At 42.6% G+C, this 13,455-nt stretch overlaps 1 protein-coding gene across 2 annotated transcripts; it reads right to left on the minus strand.

Moving 5' to 3' along the window:
* Positions 1 to 293: 293 nt before the first annotated feature.
* On the minus strand, positions 294 to 13,449 carry LOC142376882 (limbin-like). 2 transcript variants are annotated; one of them, XM_075460531.1, is made up of 23 exons: positions 12,912 to 13,449; positions 12,561 to 12,636; positions 12,177 to 12,358; positions 12,021 to 12,077; positions 11,733 to 11,919; positions 11,506 to 11,606; positions 11,332 to 11,397; positions 11,059 to 11,193; positions 10,736 to 10,875; positions 10,216 to 10,540; positions 9,850 to 10,089; positions 8,749 to 8,924; positions 7,866 to 8,025; positions 7,562 to 7,738; positions 7,125 to 7,435; positions 6,707 to 6,881; positions 5,862 to 6,005; positions 5,500 to 5,727; positions 5,083 to 5,312; positions 4,892 to 4,979; positions 4,587 to 4,762; positions 1,261 to 1,362; positions 294 to 1,024 (listed from the first exon to the last, which is right to left on the minus strand). In XM_075460531.1, the coding sequence occupies exons 1-23, from the start codon at positions 13,140 to 13,142 to the stop codon at positions 643 to 645; spliced, it is 4,089 nt and encodes a 1,362-aa protein (XP_075316646.1). In that variant the 5' UTR covers positions 13,143 to 13,449; the 3' UTR covers positions 294 to 642. The 2 variants fall into 2 exon arrangements, 1 of the variants encoding a protein (XP_075316646.1); XR_012769483.1 differs by lacking the exons at positions 294 to 1,024; positions 1,261 to 1,362 and having other exon boundaries at positions 4,674 to 4,762; positions 5,060 to 5,312.
* Between the last annotated feature and the right edge of the window lie 6 nt (positions 13,450 to 13,455).

Here is a 13,455-nt window from a genome sequence, read left to right on the forward strand (position 1 = left end):
TAACTACTGGAACTTTATTCTGCTCTTTTTCCAATGAGCTAAATATTCATGGTTCACTTTTTAAGATCTCAACTCTCCTCAGGGGAGACACTAGTTGAAATCACAGGCCTGTTAGATTTGTGAAGCAATGTTCATTCAGAATTGACAGCATTTGGCTGAAATGCAGTTTTTTTTCTCTCATGTAAAACCATCCGGCACTCCTTATGTTACTCACATGTTTCTGATGATTTCATTTGTGTGCAAGTACCTGATGCTGACTAAGGAAAAAAGAAAGGAAAGAAAGGTTCTTCGTGTTTAACAGCTGCAACTCCTAAAATCATCCTTAGGAGTTTATTATTATTATAGTTTATTTATTTTATATGAATGATAAACGGACAAAGCAGTGAGACATGTGTTCGTGCCCAAACATTTCTGGACCTAATTGCAGTTAAACTTGTTTATTAAGAATCTCCAGTAATGAGAAGAAGACACAGGAGGTAAAAGTTTGAAGTCAGCTGCCTTTACTCGAAACAAAGCCAGATGCTAAAGAAATGTGCTGCTTTTGCTACGTACCAAAACTATTGATTTATTTTGGATTATATTCCGCCATGTGTCATCAGAAAATGCAATAAATATAATTGCAAAAGACAAAGTATGAAAATCTCATGGTAGGGTTGTTGGAGCCACTGAACCTTTCTTCAGATTGAGGAAATTCCTTTTCCTTTTTCTTTTAGGGACATCCACGTTGTCATACGATTCAGGTGGATCTCGAAACACAAACAACCGCTCGCCAGTGGCGGGGCTGCCCAGTGCGCTGCAGGCGGAGGTCATGTCCTTCTCTGCTGTGCTGTTCAGTGCTTCCCCCGCTGTGCCCACCTGCTGTTGTTTAACAGGCACGGCCGATTCAAAAACAGGCTGTTGTGCTTTGGTGAAACCGTCCTGCTTCCCTCTGTCCTCGGCTACAGATGGCGTGGCATCTCCTGGAAAAAGATGACGGGATCGGGGCAGCAGTTTTTCCATCAGGCTGTGCCTCTTTTCCTGGATTCTGGGAGATTTCAAGGACAAAGGAGCTGTTGTTAGTGGGATTGGAGTGTTTCAAGTGCTTACCTCACGCGTGTCTCACTGCAGCCAAGCCACAAAACTCCTCGGATGAAAGGCATACTTCACTTTAATTTGGGGATCTGTCAATAATGTCGGTGACCACTGATCTACGAATTAGTCTCGGGGATAGAGTTTAATCGTCTAATAGCAGAATTAAACACAAAAACGTGTCGCACTGACCTCTCTGTTTCCACAGCACAGCCTGGCACATTGAGCATATTTCTCCGCACCACATCTACCCTCAGCTTGAAAGGAAGATCTCTGTTCAGCTCCCCTGCACACCTGTTAAAAAAGCCATCGACACATTACAAAGCTATACAAGGGGCTTCAGCAAGCCCTACCTTTTGTCCTAGAGAAACCCATTAAGAGTAAAGGAGATTAAACATTTGATCTCTTCCTTATAAGGGTACACCGTGTCAGGCTGGTCACATCAATTAATCACCTCGGATAATTCAAACTGCAAAGCCCACAGAAGAAGTGTCCCCGAAACGTGGTGCTTTTAAAATATTGCGGCATGGATAATGTATATGATATGTGGAGTTGATACAGACACTAGTTCAATAGACACTTACCCACAGATTGAGAGGAAGACTGACAGTATTGAAAACTATGGAAATTCCTTTTAGTTTTGATTTTCTTTCAATAAGGATTCAGTGACTTTGTGTTAATTCCTCTCATTATCCTGCCAGACATGTATGTGCAGGACTGTAGAGTACATCAAGCTTTTATACAAGTTTAATATTGTAGAAGAAATGCTTTGATGAAGAAGTCATGTCGTTTTCTTACTCGTAAACTGTTCCATGAAGCTTACAATATAGCAAAATTTGCCATGTGCGTAAATACGCAGGCAACATCAAGTGATGTAAAATACGTGAGAGTGACATTTTCTAACTGCAGGTGGTGTATTTCAGTGTAAAACATAGCAGCGGTGGATGGGAGCAGTTGCCAATTGCCTTTATTTCTACATGTTTAAGAGTACTGAACAGGTCGTGCGATCATTCAAAAAACTTTATTTGTTCGTTTATTTTATCTTTATCTTTCAGGTCCCCGAGGTTCACTGTCTAAAAGGTCTCCTCTTTGCCGTCTGCTGTGCGTGACATTCAGCACAGCGTTATAGTTGGAACGGATCCCTGATGATGGAGGGAACAACTACAGAAAGGAAAGGCTTGGACCGCTGCTTACTTAATGACGGTATCTGTTGGAATCAGAAAAGATGACCTTTACATAAAAGTGCTCAGTGTGCTCATTCAGACATGAAGCCAACACGTTAGGATGTCATCAGAGTGAGAGGGAGGAGTTACTGACTGAAAGGGGCCCATGATAGAGTGTGTACTTGTGTTGCTCTGCGAGAAATAGATCAATGTGGCAGTTATAGGTCCAGTGTGCAGGATGCTGTGACACCTGGCAGCATAAACGGCAGATCTCAAACAGCTGAACTTCCTCCCCGTCTGTAAATTCTTAGCAGTATTTAATCTAAATGTTTTAATTGCCACTCTGGTGGACCATGTTCAACATGACTGGTTAGTTTTGGGATCTTTCTGTGCTTATTTTCTAAATTTACTGTACACCCTCAGGCAAATGCATTTCTCGTGTCAGAGCTGCTGCTGTCTGATAAAATCTTTAATTACTTGTCATTCATCTTCCGCCACAGGAGTCCCTCTTTCATTTCAGTCTTTTTCCATGATCACCGCCCAAACTGTTTGGCTTTATAAAAAAAAATTTGGACATTCAGCTGCCGTGACCTTTTGTTACGGTCGAGGTAGGCTGTAGCTTAACGATGGGACAGCTAAAGCCTAATCATGGAAAACAAGGTGATGGATATGTGAGGATGAGCCTTTGCAATGGGTCGACTGAAGGTTCTGACTGAATACTGAAGGTATTATATTGAATGTACTGACGGAAGGCTTTCAGATATTTTTGGTATTGTAAGTCAGTAATAGAAAATCTTCACTAACTACTCACATGACTCACATCAAACGTTCACCAGCAGGGCTGGCAGGCAGACTCAGACTTTTCCCTGCGTTTCAGCTGAAGATATGATTTAAAATAAACTCACATGATCACAGATCTCACAATAGGCAGACCCTATGCTTAACACCTGAAGCCTACTAATCTCGTGAATTGTCTTCAACAATACTTGTCAAAATCAGAATCAAAAGCTGAAAACGACTAGAAAAAAAACCCAACACGTATTGCATATCGTTCCAGACAGAGCAATTTCATTCCCTTGTATTTTAGCCAGACAGCTCGATTCCTAGGTGACCTCACGCTTGAGACATTATTCATCAGCAGAGTAATCCAAACTCAGCAGGAGACAGAAGTGTGTTCCAGTGCATCAGGAAGAAAGGGGAATTAAATGATGAGTAAAAACATTTATCTCTCCATCTTGGCTCGGGGGAGAAGGATCCTTGTGGAGCCACATTAAAAAGGTATTTCTTATTTAAATTGAAGACAATATTTGGAGATGGCTGTGCTTCAACCAGCTGCCCCCCCCCCCCGCGGCTTAATTTAATCTTTCGGAACAAGCTGTACAGAAGAAGGAAACACAAACCAGAGGGCGAGACAAGTGTATGACAAGAGAGTCCAAAAGATATGGTGTTGTGTACTTAACGAAGGACTTTCCCGGCATGCAGTAAAAATTACCGATCAAATTCTAATGCCTGGGACTTTTTAAGTAAAACAAGAGTTCTGGTATCATTACCACAGTTAATGGGGTGGTTCAGGACTCGAGCTAAGTACTGTCAAGTCTGGGACTTGGCATGTGGATCAGAGTGAGCAAAGCACTCCTTCGGGAAGTTTTGTTGAAACCGCCAAGTTTCAACAAACTGTGCCAAGTTTTTTTATTCTTATTTTTTTCCTCTCTACAAATATCCCATTTCCAGGAATAGGGGAAGATGTTTGACACGTGTGCATAATCACAAAAATATTCAGAAATGAAAATATAATCAGTCAGAATCAGCCGTGGTGTATGTCTTTTCAGGGAAAATTCAGAAAACATAATTACATAAATAAATAAATCATTTCAATGACTGGAATATTTGACTCTAGGCTAATCTGTTTTCAGAATTAATTGAAAAAAAGAAAAGAAAATCAATAAATAGGTTTTTATAGCACCACCTATGGATGCAGTTCCAACTGATTTGAGATTTGAGCTGTGGGGAGCTATTTGGCATCCTGTCATGAACTCAATGTTTCTGGGTTTCATCCTTTTTGCTGTACACACACACACACACACACACACACACACACACACACACACACACACACACAAACTTTGAAGGAGGAAGAAAAAAAAAAAAAAACAAGACTAAGTAGAGGAAGAGGAGAATAGGTTGCTAATCGTATCAGTATGTCAGAAAGAGAACAGCTGCACTGGAAAGAACTTCCCCTCCCATAAATCAAGACAAATCCACATAATGTGACTCAACACTGTATGAATATGTCATATCAAATCTAGACTTATGAAAGATTTCAACAGTGTTTGCCAGTAACATCCTGGTTCTCACCCAGCGTGCTCCTGCTCTCTGGAGGCTGCGGCAGGATGTTGTTTGGGGCAGAGGGCGTCCGTGATTGAAAGGAGTTCACTTTCCGGCAGCGTTGGGAGGAGGAGGCGCAGGGCCTCCAGGAGAACTTCAACGGACACCTGACTCTGTTTGACCAGCTGTGATGCAAACTCTAGATCCTGAGATGAAAAGCAGAAGAGGGTAACCGTAAGTACATCACACAGCATGAGCACAGGAGGAAGGTTTCCTTCACTGTACTGTATTAGTGATAATGCCAATAAAAAGCCTCTCCTAAAATGAAATCAGACCTGGTCGGAGTTTTCATAAAGTCTCTTGAGCTCCATTTGTTCTTTTAAATCTTCTTTGGCTTGATTGTTGGCAGTCATAACTTGAAATCTGAAAACAATGGAGTTTCCACACTTAGAAATTCAATAGCCTCTGTCAACCCCAGAAAGAGATTCTTCATCACTCCTTACATAAAACAGGAAAGATGGCTGACCTCCCAACCATCAGTGCGGTGACCTGCTCACACTTGTGAAGTGCTTCCTGGAGGATAGATGTCATCCTGCCATCTGACTGCAGCTGAAACACATCATCTCTCTTGCTGTCCTCCTCTCCCTCAGAGACCTCTTGGTGGATTCTACTAGGCACTTGTCCATGCTCAGACGTTTGCAGGCTGTCCAACTCTGTCCTCTCCTTCTGAAGTTGTTGCTCTGCTTCCTCTAAGCCCTGTAGCGAGAGAAAAGTTAACCTCTGAAGAAACGCAGACAATAAAATCCCAGACTAAATTGTCTGACAAAGGTACTATTACAAAGAAAACACGAAAAAATCTAGAGCTTAAAATGAAGTGACACTTGAGCTTGAATGCCATGCAATGCAGCAAGACAGAGGTTAACGTCAGTCAATCATTACTTACCAAGCAATGGCTCTGTATAGTGTGAGTCATGTCCTGTTTCTCCAGGTTTTTTCTCTCTCTGAGCTGCTGAATCAGCAGGCTTTGCAGGGTGAGCGTGGCTCTGGAAGTCTCCAAAACTTTGCTCCGTTTTTCAGCCTTCTGGTACTGGACTGCAGCCATCTGCATCGCCAGGCTGTCTGCCTGAGAGCACAGTTCATCTTCTCTCTCCCTCTGCATCTCCTCCAACACCTACCACAGTTAGAAAAGGGGGGGGGTTATGTTAAGGGATGGGTTTGTCGTAGGCTACTTTGTACAAATATTACACCAATTTAAGGGTTTAAGCAAAGGTAACTGAAAATAAAGTCAAAAGAAGACAGCGTTACCTTATTCATCACACCACTCTCCATCTCCTTCTCCTTCTCAAACAGCTGAATCCTGTCCTTGAGCCTTTTCTGGAAGAGCAGCACATCAGATGTGTCTGCTTTCTTTCTGGCCTCAGTGGTTTTCCCCTTGGATTGCATATTTGTCTGCAATAAACCACAATATCCACAAGAATTGTTGGGAAAGAACTCTGCGTGCACTATGATTAGAGATGAAACCACTCTGTGGGACCCTTTATTATTGCTGAATAACAATGTGCACGCATCCAACAGCTACACATGTGAGGGCTCATAGCACTGTGGGTTCAACTGGCGGTAACCGCACATCATTTCCCATCATCATTTCCACGCTGAGACAATAACTGTGCCTTTTCTTGTTCTCTGCTGTGGTTTAATATGCGGTAATATCCTTCCTTTTAATAACTCTAAAATTAGTCTCATGTAGTTATTCATATTAGAAAAAAGGAGACTTGGAAATTTCTCCTTATGAAGATTCACGAGTCCCCTCATGAAAATATTGTGTGGTTTGATAAAGAAAAAGGTCACAAGAAACGTGGAGAGAGGAGCAATCTGTAGGAGCGTGTTGTGCTGTATAAATTGAGGAGTTAAGATGCAGAGACGTTTCGAGTGAAGGAAGCAGGGAGACAAGTTAGTACAATGAAAAGCACCCAAACGCTTGTTGATTTAATTTCAACATAAAAGGATCATGCAGCGCAAAGATGTTTTTTAAATCTATGAAAGAGGTGAAATTATGTCTTTTCTCAGGAGTAGCAGTCACTAGAGCAAGCAGCTCTAACTCACTGACTCCTTAGGGGCAGAAAAAAAGTGACGTGCGATTATGTGTTCACCATCTGTTCTTCGCTCTCTTTTCTCCACGTTGCCAGGGCGATGTGTATTTTGGTTCTGGAGACAGCGTGGGGGAGCACCAGACAGCGGTCTATCACAGACAGACACTTCTGAAACTCTAGTTTCATCCTCAGCCTCTCCTCCTCAGACAGAGTCAGCTGGGATAAACACAAACACCTAAAATGAGTGACAGAGAGGAAAGACGGATAACTATAATTGGAGTACAGATGAGATGGTGAAAGCACCTTTTACCTTTGATCTAAACAAAAACATTTTTTTTGCTATCAATCCACAGCAGATGATTCAAAGAGCACTCACATTGTAAAAGTTTTTTACGTCCTAATTTTCTATCTTCAAAGATACGCTTTCCTGAACTTGAATCTGCTGACATGAGGAGACTGATGCTGCTGCATAACTGACCTGAAGAAATCTCTGCAGCGCGCCCTGAGCTCCTTCTGCTCCTGCAGCTCTTTCTCCATGGCTTCCTGCAGAGCCTCCCTGGTGCAGCTCAGGGTGCGTAAGGCGGCCTTGCCCTCCTGGTGAAGCTTTTCCTGGCCCTGCAAAAGAGCACTAGTTCCCTGTCCCGTGGCCTGGCCTGGTCCTACCTCTGTTTCTACCTGCAGCTGGGGGTGTTTCACTCCTGGAGGCAAGAGCGTTAGAACAGCCTGAGCTGCAGAAGGCTGGATGGATTTGATGTCAGCAATGGCTCCCTGGATGACTCGCATCGTCACCTAAAGAACAAGCAGAGCACCGACTGAATAATCAAAAGCAGTCGGGCTTAGTTTGTCATTACAGCTTTTATCTATATCCTTTTTGCACCGTGATTCAGTTGTGATGTTTACTGTCAAGAGTGGCACCTTGCGGATGTCTGCTGCAGCCTCCTCATCCAGATTGTTGATGAGCTCTGCGAGCTCAAAGCTGTGAGCGGTCAATAAGTTCTGCCAACAGCGCAGGTGCTGTGCTAACTCTATCTTTTCCTCCACACCTTTGGACATGGCTGACAAATCCCTCTGTCTCTGTTTGTGGACCCTGACCTGAAGAAGGCGTAAATGAAAGAATTACTAATGATGCCATGTTAATCTAGGAATATAGTGAAGAAATGTTTTATGCACTTATGCTTCAACAACATCCTTCATATTTGAACAGACATGACTTTCTCACCGTGTCAGAGATGAGCTCTCTCCTCTTCTTGATCAGTCCACAGCGCATGGCTCTCCTCTCTTGGTTTAGCGTCTCATCCAGTCTTTGCCTTACCATCATGAGCTCTTTCTGGGCTTTTTCTTGCAGCTGGTCTATCTGCTCTGCAGGTATGATGCTCCCTCTGGTGGAGAAGACACAGAATGCCACATTAAAACACAAGTATTGTATAACATGCTTTATGCCCAACATTTACTTTAAATGATAGGAAAAAACAAAACAAAAAAACAGCTTAGACTGACATAAACATACAAAGTTTCAGTAACGTCCTTTTCTTTTCTTTTTTTTTTTTTTAAGAATAAAAGTGGGAAAACCTCCACTTTGAGATTGACAACTAGCTGACATGAAGTGATTCTTTTGAAAATACAGTCCATGGAATTGTTTTGATTACAAATTCTACAACAGGGAAGGACTCAACTCAGTCATTTGTCAGACTTATTCAAGCTGTATTTTGACCGCAGAAACTTTTTCCAGGAACTCAGTGTTTGGACAGTCCTTTCCCTGACACCATTTCTGCCACAAAACAAGGGACTGATCAATAATCCGGGGGAGATTTTCCACCCCAAAAAACCAGATCTGGGCAGGGAAGCAGTGCTCTTCCAACTTTTTTTCTCAGCCACCACATGTTTAATCTCCATAATAGCTGTTGAAATCTGTTAACTTGAAGTTGTACTACAGAAATAGTTGTTATAGTCTGTGACGACATTGTTCAAACGCAGATATTCGTGCATGCTTCAATCAGTTGGGGAGTAGCAGCACCTTGTTAGCTGCACCTTTAGATGTAGAAATATTGGTTGTTTTTTTTGCTTAAGAAGCTCACTTAACCTGGTAAGTACAATGCACATACCTCCTGATGTAAGTAAACCAGCTGTCCAAGTTGTTGGAAGCGCTGGAGAAGGTGTTAGAAATCAGGCCGTTGAGGCTGTGGAGGCTGTGCACCAGGAACTTCCTCTGTGCGCTGCGTTCAGCCAGCACATAACGCTGATTGGCAAGCACTACGTCCAGCACCTCCTCTAGCTGATCCTGGTCAAAAAAGTCACATCACAGAATCCTTAAAGGAACAGTTCACTATTTAAGACCTTGAGTCCCAGTTCCAGCTTGTTTATCAAGAATAAGAAATGAGGAGACCATTTTCACAACAATAGCTAATTTCTATCCATTTTGGCTGTTTTCGCTGGTCCATCCTGCTGCTACAGACAGGGTTCCATTGGGCACTCTGTTCAATGTCCTTAAAACAATACTAATGTTAATTTTAAAGAAAAGGTCAACTCACCGGGTGGTTCGTGGATGTTCCTGTGTGTCCCAAAAAAAATTGCGTTGCGAAATAAAAGTTATTTCTTGCTTTATTTAGCATTTTGTAATCAAATTGTATTCCGTTTGGAAGACTTTTCACTTTCACTGTCAGATCACTGCGCCAGGGCTAGAGCCTCTCAAATATAGAGCGGATGTTTACGTGCGTCGTGATTTAGCATGAAAAATAGTTCCTGAACAGCAAAGAACACGGATTACACGGATGGAAAACCATAAAATGCGCCAACATTTTTTTTTTTTTTAATACCACTAACCACCCGGTGAGTTGACCTTTTCTTTAAAATTAACATTAGTATTGTTTTAAGGACATTGAACAGAATGCCCAATCGAACCCTGTCTGTAGCAGCAGGATGGACCAGCGAAAACAGCCAAAATGGATAGAAATGAGCTATTGTTGTGAAAATGGTCTCCTCATTTCTTTTTCTTGATAAACAAGCTGGAACTGGGACTCAAGGTCTTAAATAGTGAACTGTTCCTTTAATCAATTCATCATTTACATGCCTATGTTAAACCACAAAGGCACATTTCTAAAGGAAAAAAAAAAAATAAAAAAATCCTAATCTTGCAAGCTCTCACTTGACTGGTTAATCGTTCCATCCACAAGTCTGTAATCTGAAGATGAGCTTTGATTGTTCACCTGAAAAGTAAAGTACTCGTGCTGTAGACTTTCGGCTGCTCCCTTCTCTAACTCGCCCATCCTTGTGGCCTCCTCCAGCTCCTCTAAGAAGATTTTGTGCAGCTCCACCCGTCGCCACTCAATAATCTGCCTCTGGACCTTGGCCGAGGCTTCTTCATGTCGGACCAAGAGGAAGCTCTGCAGCTGACTCTGGCTCAGCTTGTGCAGTTTCTCCAGGAGGACACTGCACTGGAGGAGCTCCTAGTTACAAAACAAATATACAGTTTGGTGATTTATCAGATCAACATATTCTTTCTTGCTGTCATTTTAAAGCTGTTATTTCTTTGATGTCCTTTTCAGTAAAAATCTAAATATCCTTTTCTCTACCTGTTGGTCAGCATGTTGACAGAGCAGCTCAGCATGGGCTTTCTCGGCAGCTTCTCTGTGATGCTCTGCTTCCATTTCTTCTCGAGTCTCCAGGTTACACTGACCAGCCAGGGCAGCCATGCGGGCCCCTCGCTCCTCTTTCAGGCGCCCCTCCATGCCCAGCAGCTGTCCGTGGAGCACACTCAGCAGCCTCTGCTGGGCTTGAGCGCTGGCCTGGCCTCTTGATCGCAAGCCGCCAAGCAAGCAGGACATCACATCTTTGTAAATCTGAATCCGGGTGGCCTCCAGGTTACTGGTAGCGTGCAGCAGTGAAGACATTTCAAGGCTTCAAGGATTTAAAAAAAAAAAACAAGGAGCAAGAAAGTAAAAGTGTTATGTTGTAGGTTTAGGTTCAAATATACTATAGAAATCAGAAATACGAACAACTTCTAACCCACAAATAAATTAGTAAGTAACTGTACTGTTACTGAATAATTCATTTGTGCTTATTCTTTTATTCATTTTGAGTTGGTTCACTCACTTTTCCAGAGCCTGGTACATGTTTTGAGGATCCTCCAGTACCATAACATCCACCATCTTGTCTTCGAATGTGGCCTCATCTTTGACTGTCTCACTCATGTTGCAGTCTGCGTACTCAGGGTCTGGATCACCTCGATTTCTCTAAAGCAAAAAACACAACATGTACATGAATAACCCATATAATAAAAAAAAGTTAAATCACAACATTATGATTTTCACGGAAAAAATACTCTCCATATGTTCCTCTTGAAAATTGAATGCTTATGATTAAAAACAATAAAGATTCATTGGAATTAAACACAACGATTTTTCAACTGGCATCACCTTCTGCAGGAGAAGGCTCAGTCTTGATCCAGGACCCGTCAGGTTCATACCCAGGAAGCCCAGAGACATCAGCACCAAAGTGACAAAGAATCCCACAACAAATCCAGCAAAATGGACACCATGGTTAGGATAGATCTAGGATGGCAGCAAGATTTCAGGTTAAACCACCATCATAAACACAAAAAAGGACAAACTTGAAAATATTGCAAAAACAGACATGTAATGATTAATCCTGCAGATCTGTCCCCAGTTAAGGATCTGTCTGAAACGTACCCTGTCTGTAGAATTCACCCTCAGCGTCAGATTAGCTGTTAATGGGCCAAACATACTGACATCATTCTGTGGAGTGCAGAAAAACAATACACTGGGTGAGATGGCAGGTAAAGTTACCAATAAGAAGGACTGACCTATAAGTTAAGACAAGTAAGAAAATAAATAAATAAATACCTGTGAGGCGTTAGAGAAGGTGAGAAAAGCAGGGAGATCAAGGACTTCACTCTTGTGACTCCGTATGTGAGCCGTATAGTTAACAACAACCTGGGATCCAGCTTAAAAAAAATAATAAAAAAGTCAAATCAACGACATTTTATAAATAAAGGGAACAGAGCGCAGAAACTTCAACTAATACATGGATCATCAATAATCTTTTAAGACATTCTAACTCAGAGACATACCCAGCAGTGAATCGATTGCGAATGTCTGGTAACCTCTTTCCACCACCCTGCCTTCAGTTTTTAGGGGTACTATTCCAGAAATGGAGTCTCGGACGGCCACCTGAGACAGATTGGTGCCACCCACAGGACCCATGTTGTGGATCAGCAGGAAGAAAATCAACTGCGGGGGATCGGTGTCGAGCTTCACCTGGGACCCACGTGGTGAAAAAGGAAAGGAATGAACAGTCCTCAAAATATTAGCCCAGCAAAATAACTTGGCTCCAAATTCTACCTACGACATTGATGTACCTGCGCGCACTTGTAAAATTTGACCCCAAATGAAGAAGAAGGTGCCACACTCTGAACCTGCAGAGTCATTCAAACCATTTAAGAAAACAACTTACTTGGTGCATATCTCTTTAATCAGTTGTTCCTACAGTTCAACCAAACAACACGGAGACAAACCTGAGGCAGAGGGTGACGCGGGCTGTGTCTGGTGAGTGTGCTTCTGCTGTTTCTGAGGTGCAAGACGTTTGACATGTAGGTAAATGTGGAGTAAACAGAGTGTCCCCACGGACCAGCGGAGGCTGAAGAGGAGAGCGGGCTACCTCCAAATGGCAACATGGGCCCATCGACCTCCATTGTGCCTGTCAGGCAAACATAGAGTACTTGTACAGCTTGAAAACACAAAAAAACAACTGACAATAACACCATTACTTCACATACACACTTACAGATAGCTATCACCAGTGAACCGTAATAAAACAAGGTGTACATTATAATAGAAAACTAGCTGTATGAAGTAGTTCAGCTTTTGTCTGTGCAGCAAAATTAAGGGAAAGCTCAAACCGCAAATCCTGAGCAAATTCAAGTCCGCGGATTTCCCTCCTGGGTCATGTTGCATTGGATGGACAGTACAAAGGTTCTGTGGGTGAAAAATGGACATTCATTGTTATACATTTGACACGTTAACATGTCACTGATGAATGTGACAAAAGTTTCATGACATCCTACAGACAGGCTTAAACAAGGAAACCAAAGCACTGTTCGTCAACATGTCAACAGTTTACATTAAGGTAAAACAAAAACATTTTTAAATTTGTGTGTTGCTGTAAATGACATCTTTACGAATCCCGCCTCCACCAAAAGACAGATGAGCATCAAACTGTGCTCTCAGAATTGTTTGATTGATCTACTCACCCCATGTTTCCCTGAGTAAAGAGGTGGTGGTGATGTGTGCCATGAAGCACCCAGAGAGGTACCGTTACAATAAGGATAACCCTGTCCAGCCCTACCCTCCAGGACACCGAGCAGCGTCACGTCGTGGCAGCAACAAAAACGCACGAGGGGCGAAAACAGACCAGAAACTTGAATATGCAAGAAAAATGACCATATCGTGAGCCTCTCCGCGATTGAGTGCACCCGAAACATTCGCTTAAGTTGGTGTGCTACCAGCAAGGACAGCCGCTAGCTAACAGGCTGCGCTGTGTCTGCACGGTGCCGCTGAGAAAGTCGTGAAAACATTTTAGAGACTTTTCGTAAGAAACACCAACTGTAAGAGCGCTCATATGGCACAGAAACATCCTCCTTGGATATCGACACGTAAGGACAAACCACGTACGTCGTTTTACAGATATTTTTTCACGCGCACACAAGAGACATAATCCCCTATAGCTGAACAAATACGGAGGAAAAAAAATCTCCAAAAGTTTGGAAGAGCTGGACAACGGGCGACTCCTTCATA

This window comes from Odontesthes bonariensis, chromosome 3 (genome assembly GCF_027942865.1).
Source record: "Odontesthes bonariensis isolate fOdoBon6 chromosome 3, fOdoBon6.hap1, whole genome shotgun sequence".
NCBI classification, from domain to species: Eukaryota; Metazoa; Chordata; class Actinopteri; order Atheriniformes; family Atherinopsidae; genus Odontesthes; species Odontesthes bonariensis.

Excerpts from the sequence above, each read along its gene's own strand:
- LOC142376882 (XM_075460531.1), bottom strand. The coding sequence starts at position 13,142 with ATGTTTCGGGTGCACTCAATCGCGGAGAGGCTCACGATATGGTCATTT. Across the intron at positions 7,739-7,865 it reads GAGAGCTCATCTCTGACACG|GTCAGGGTCCACAAACAGAG; the intron begins GTGAGAAAGTCA and ends CGCCTTCTTCAG. Across the intron at positions 1,025-1,260 it reads TGTGCTGTGGAAACAGAGAG|AATCCAGGAAAAGAGGCACA; the intron begins GTCAGTGCGACA and ends GAAATCTCCCAG.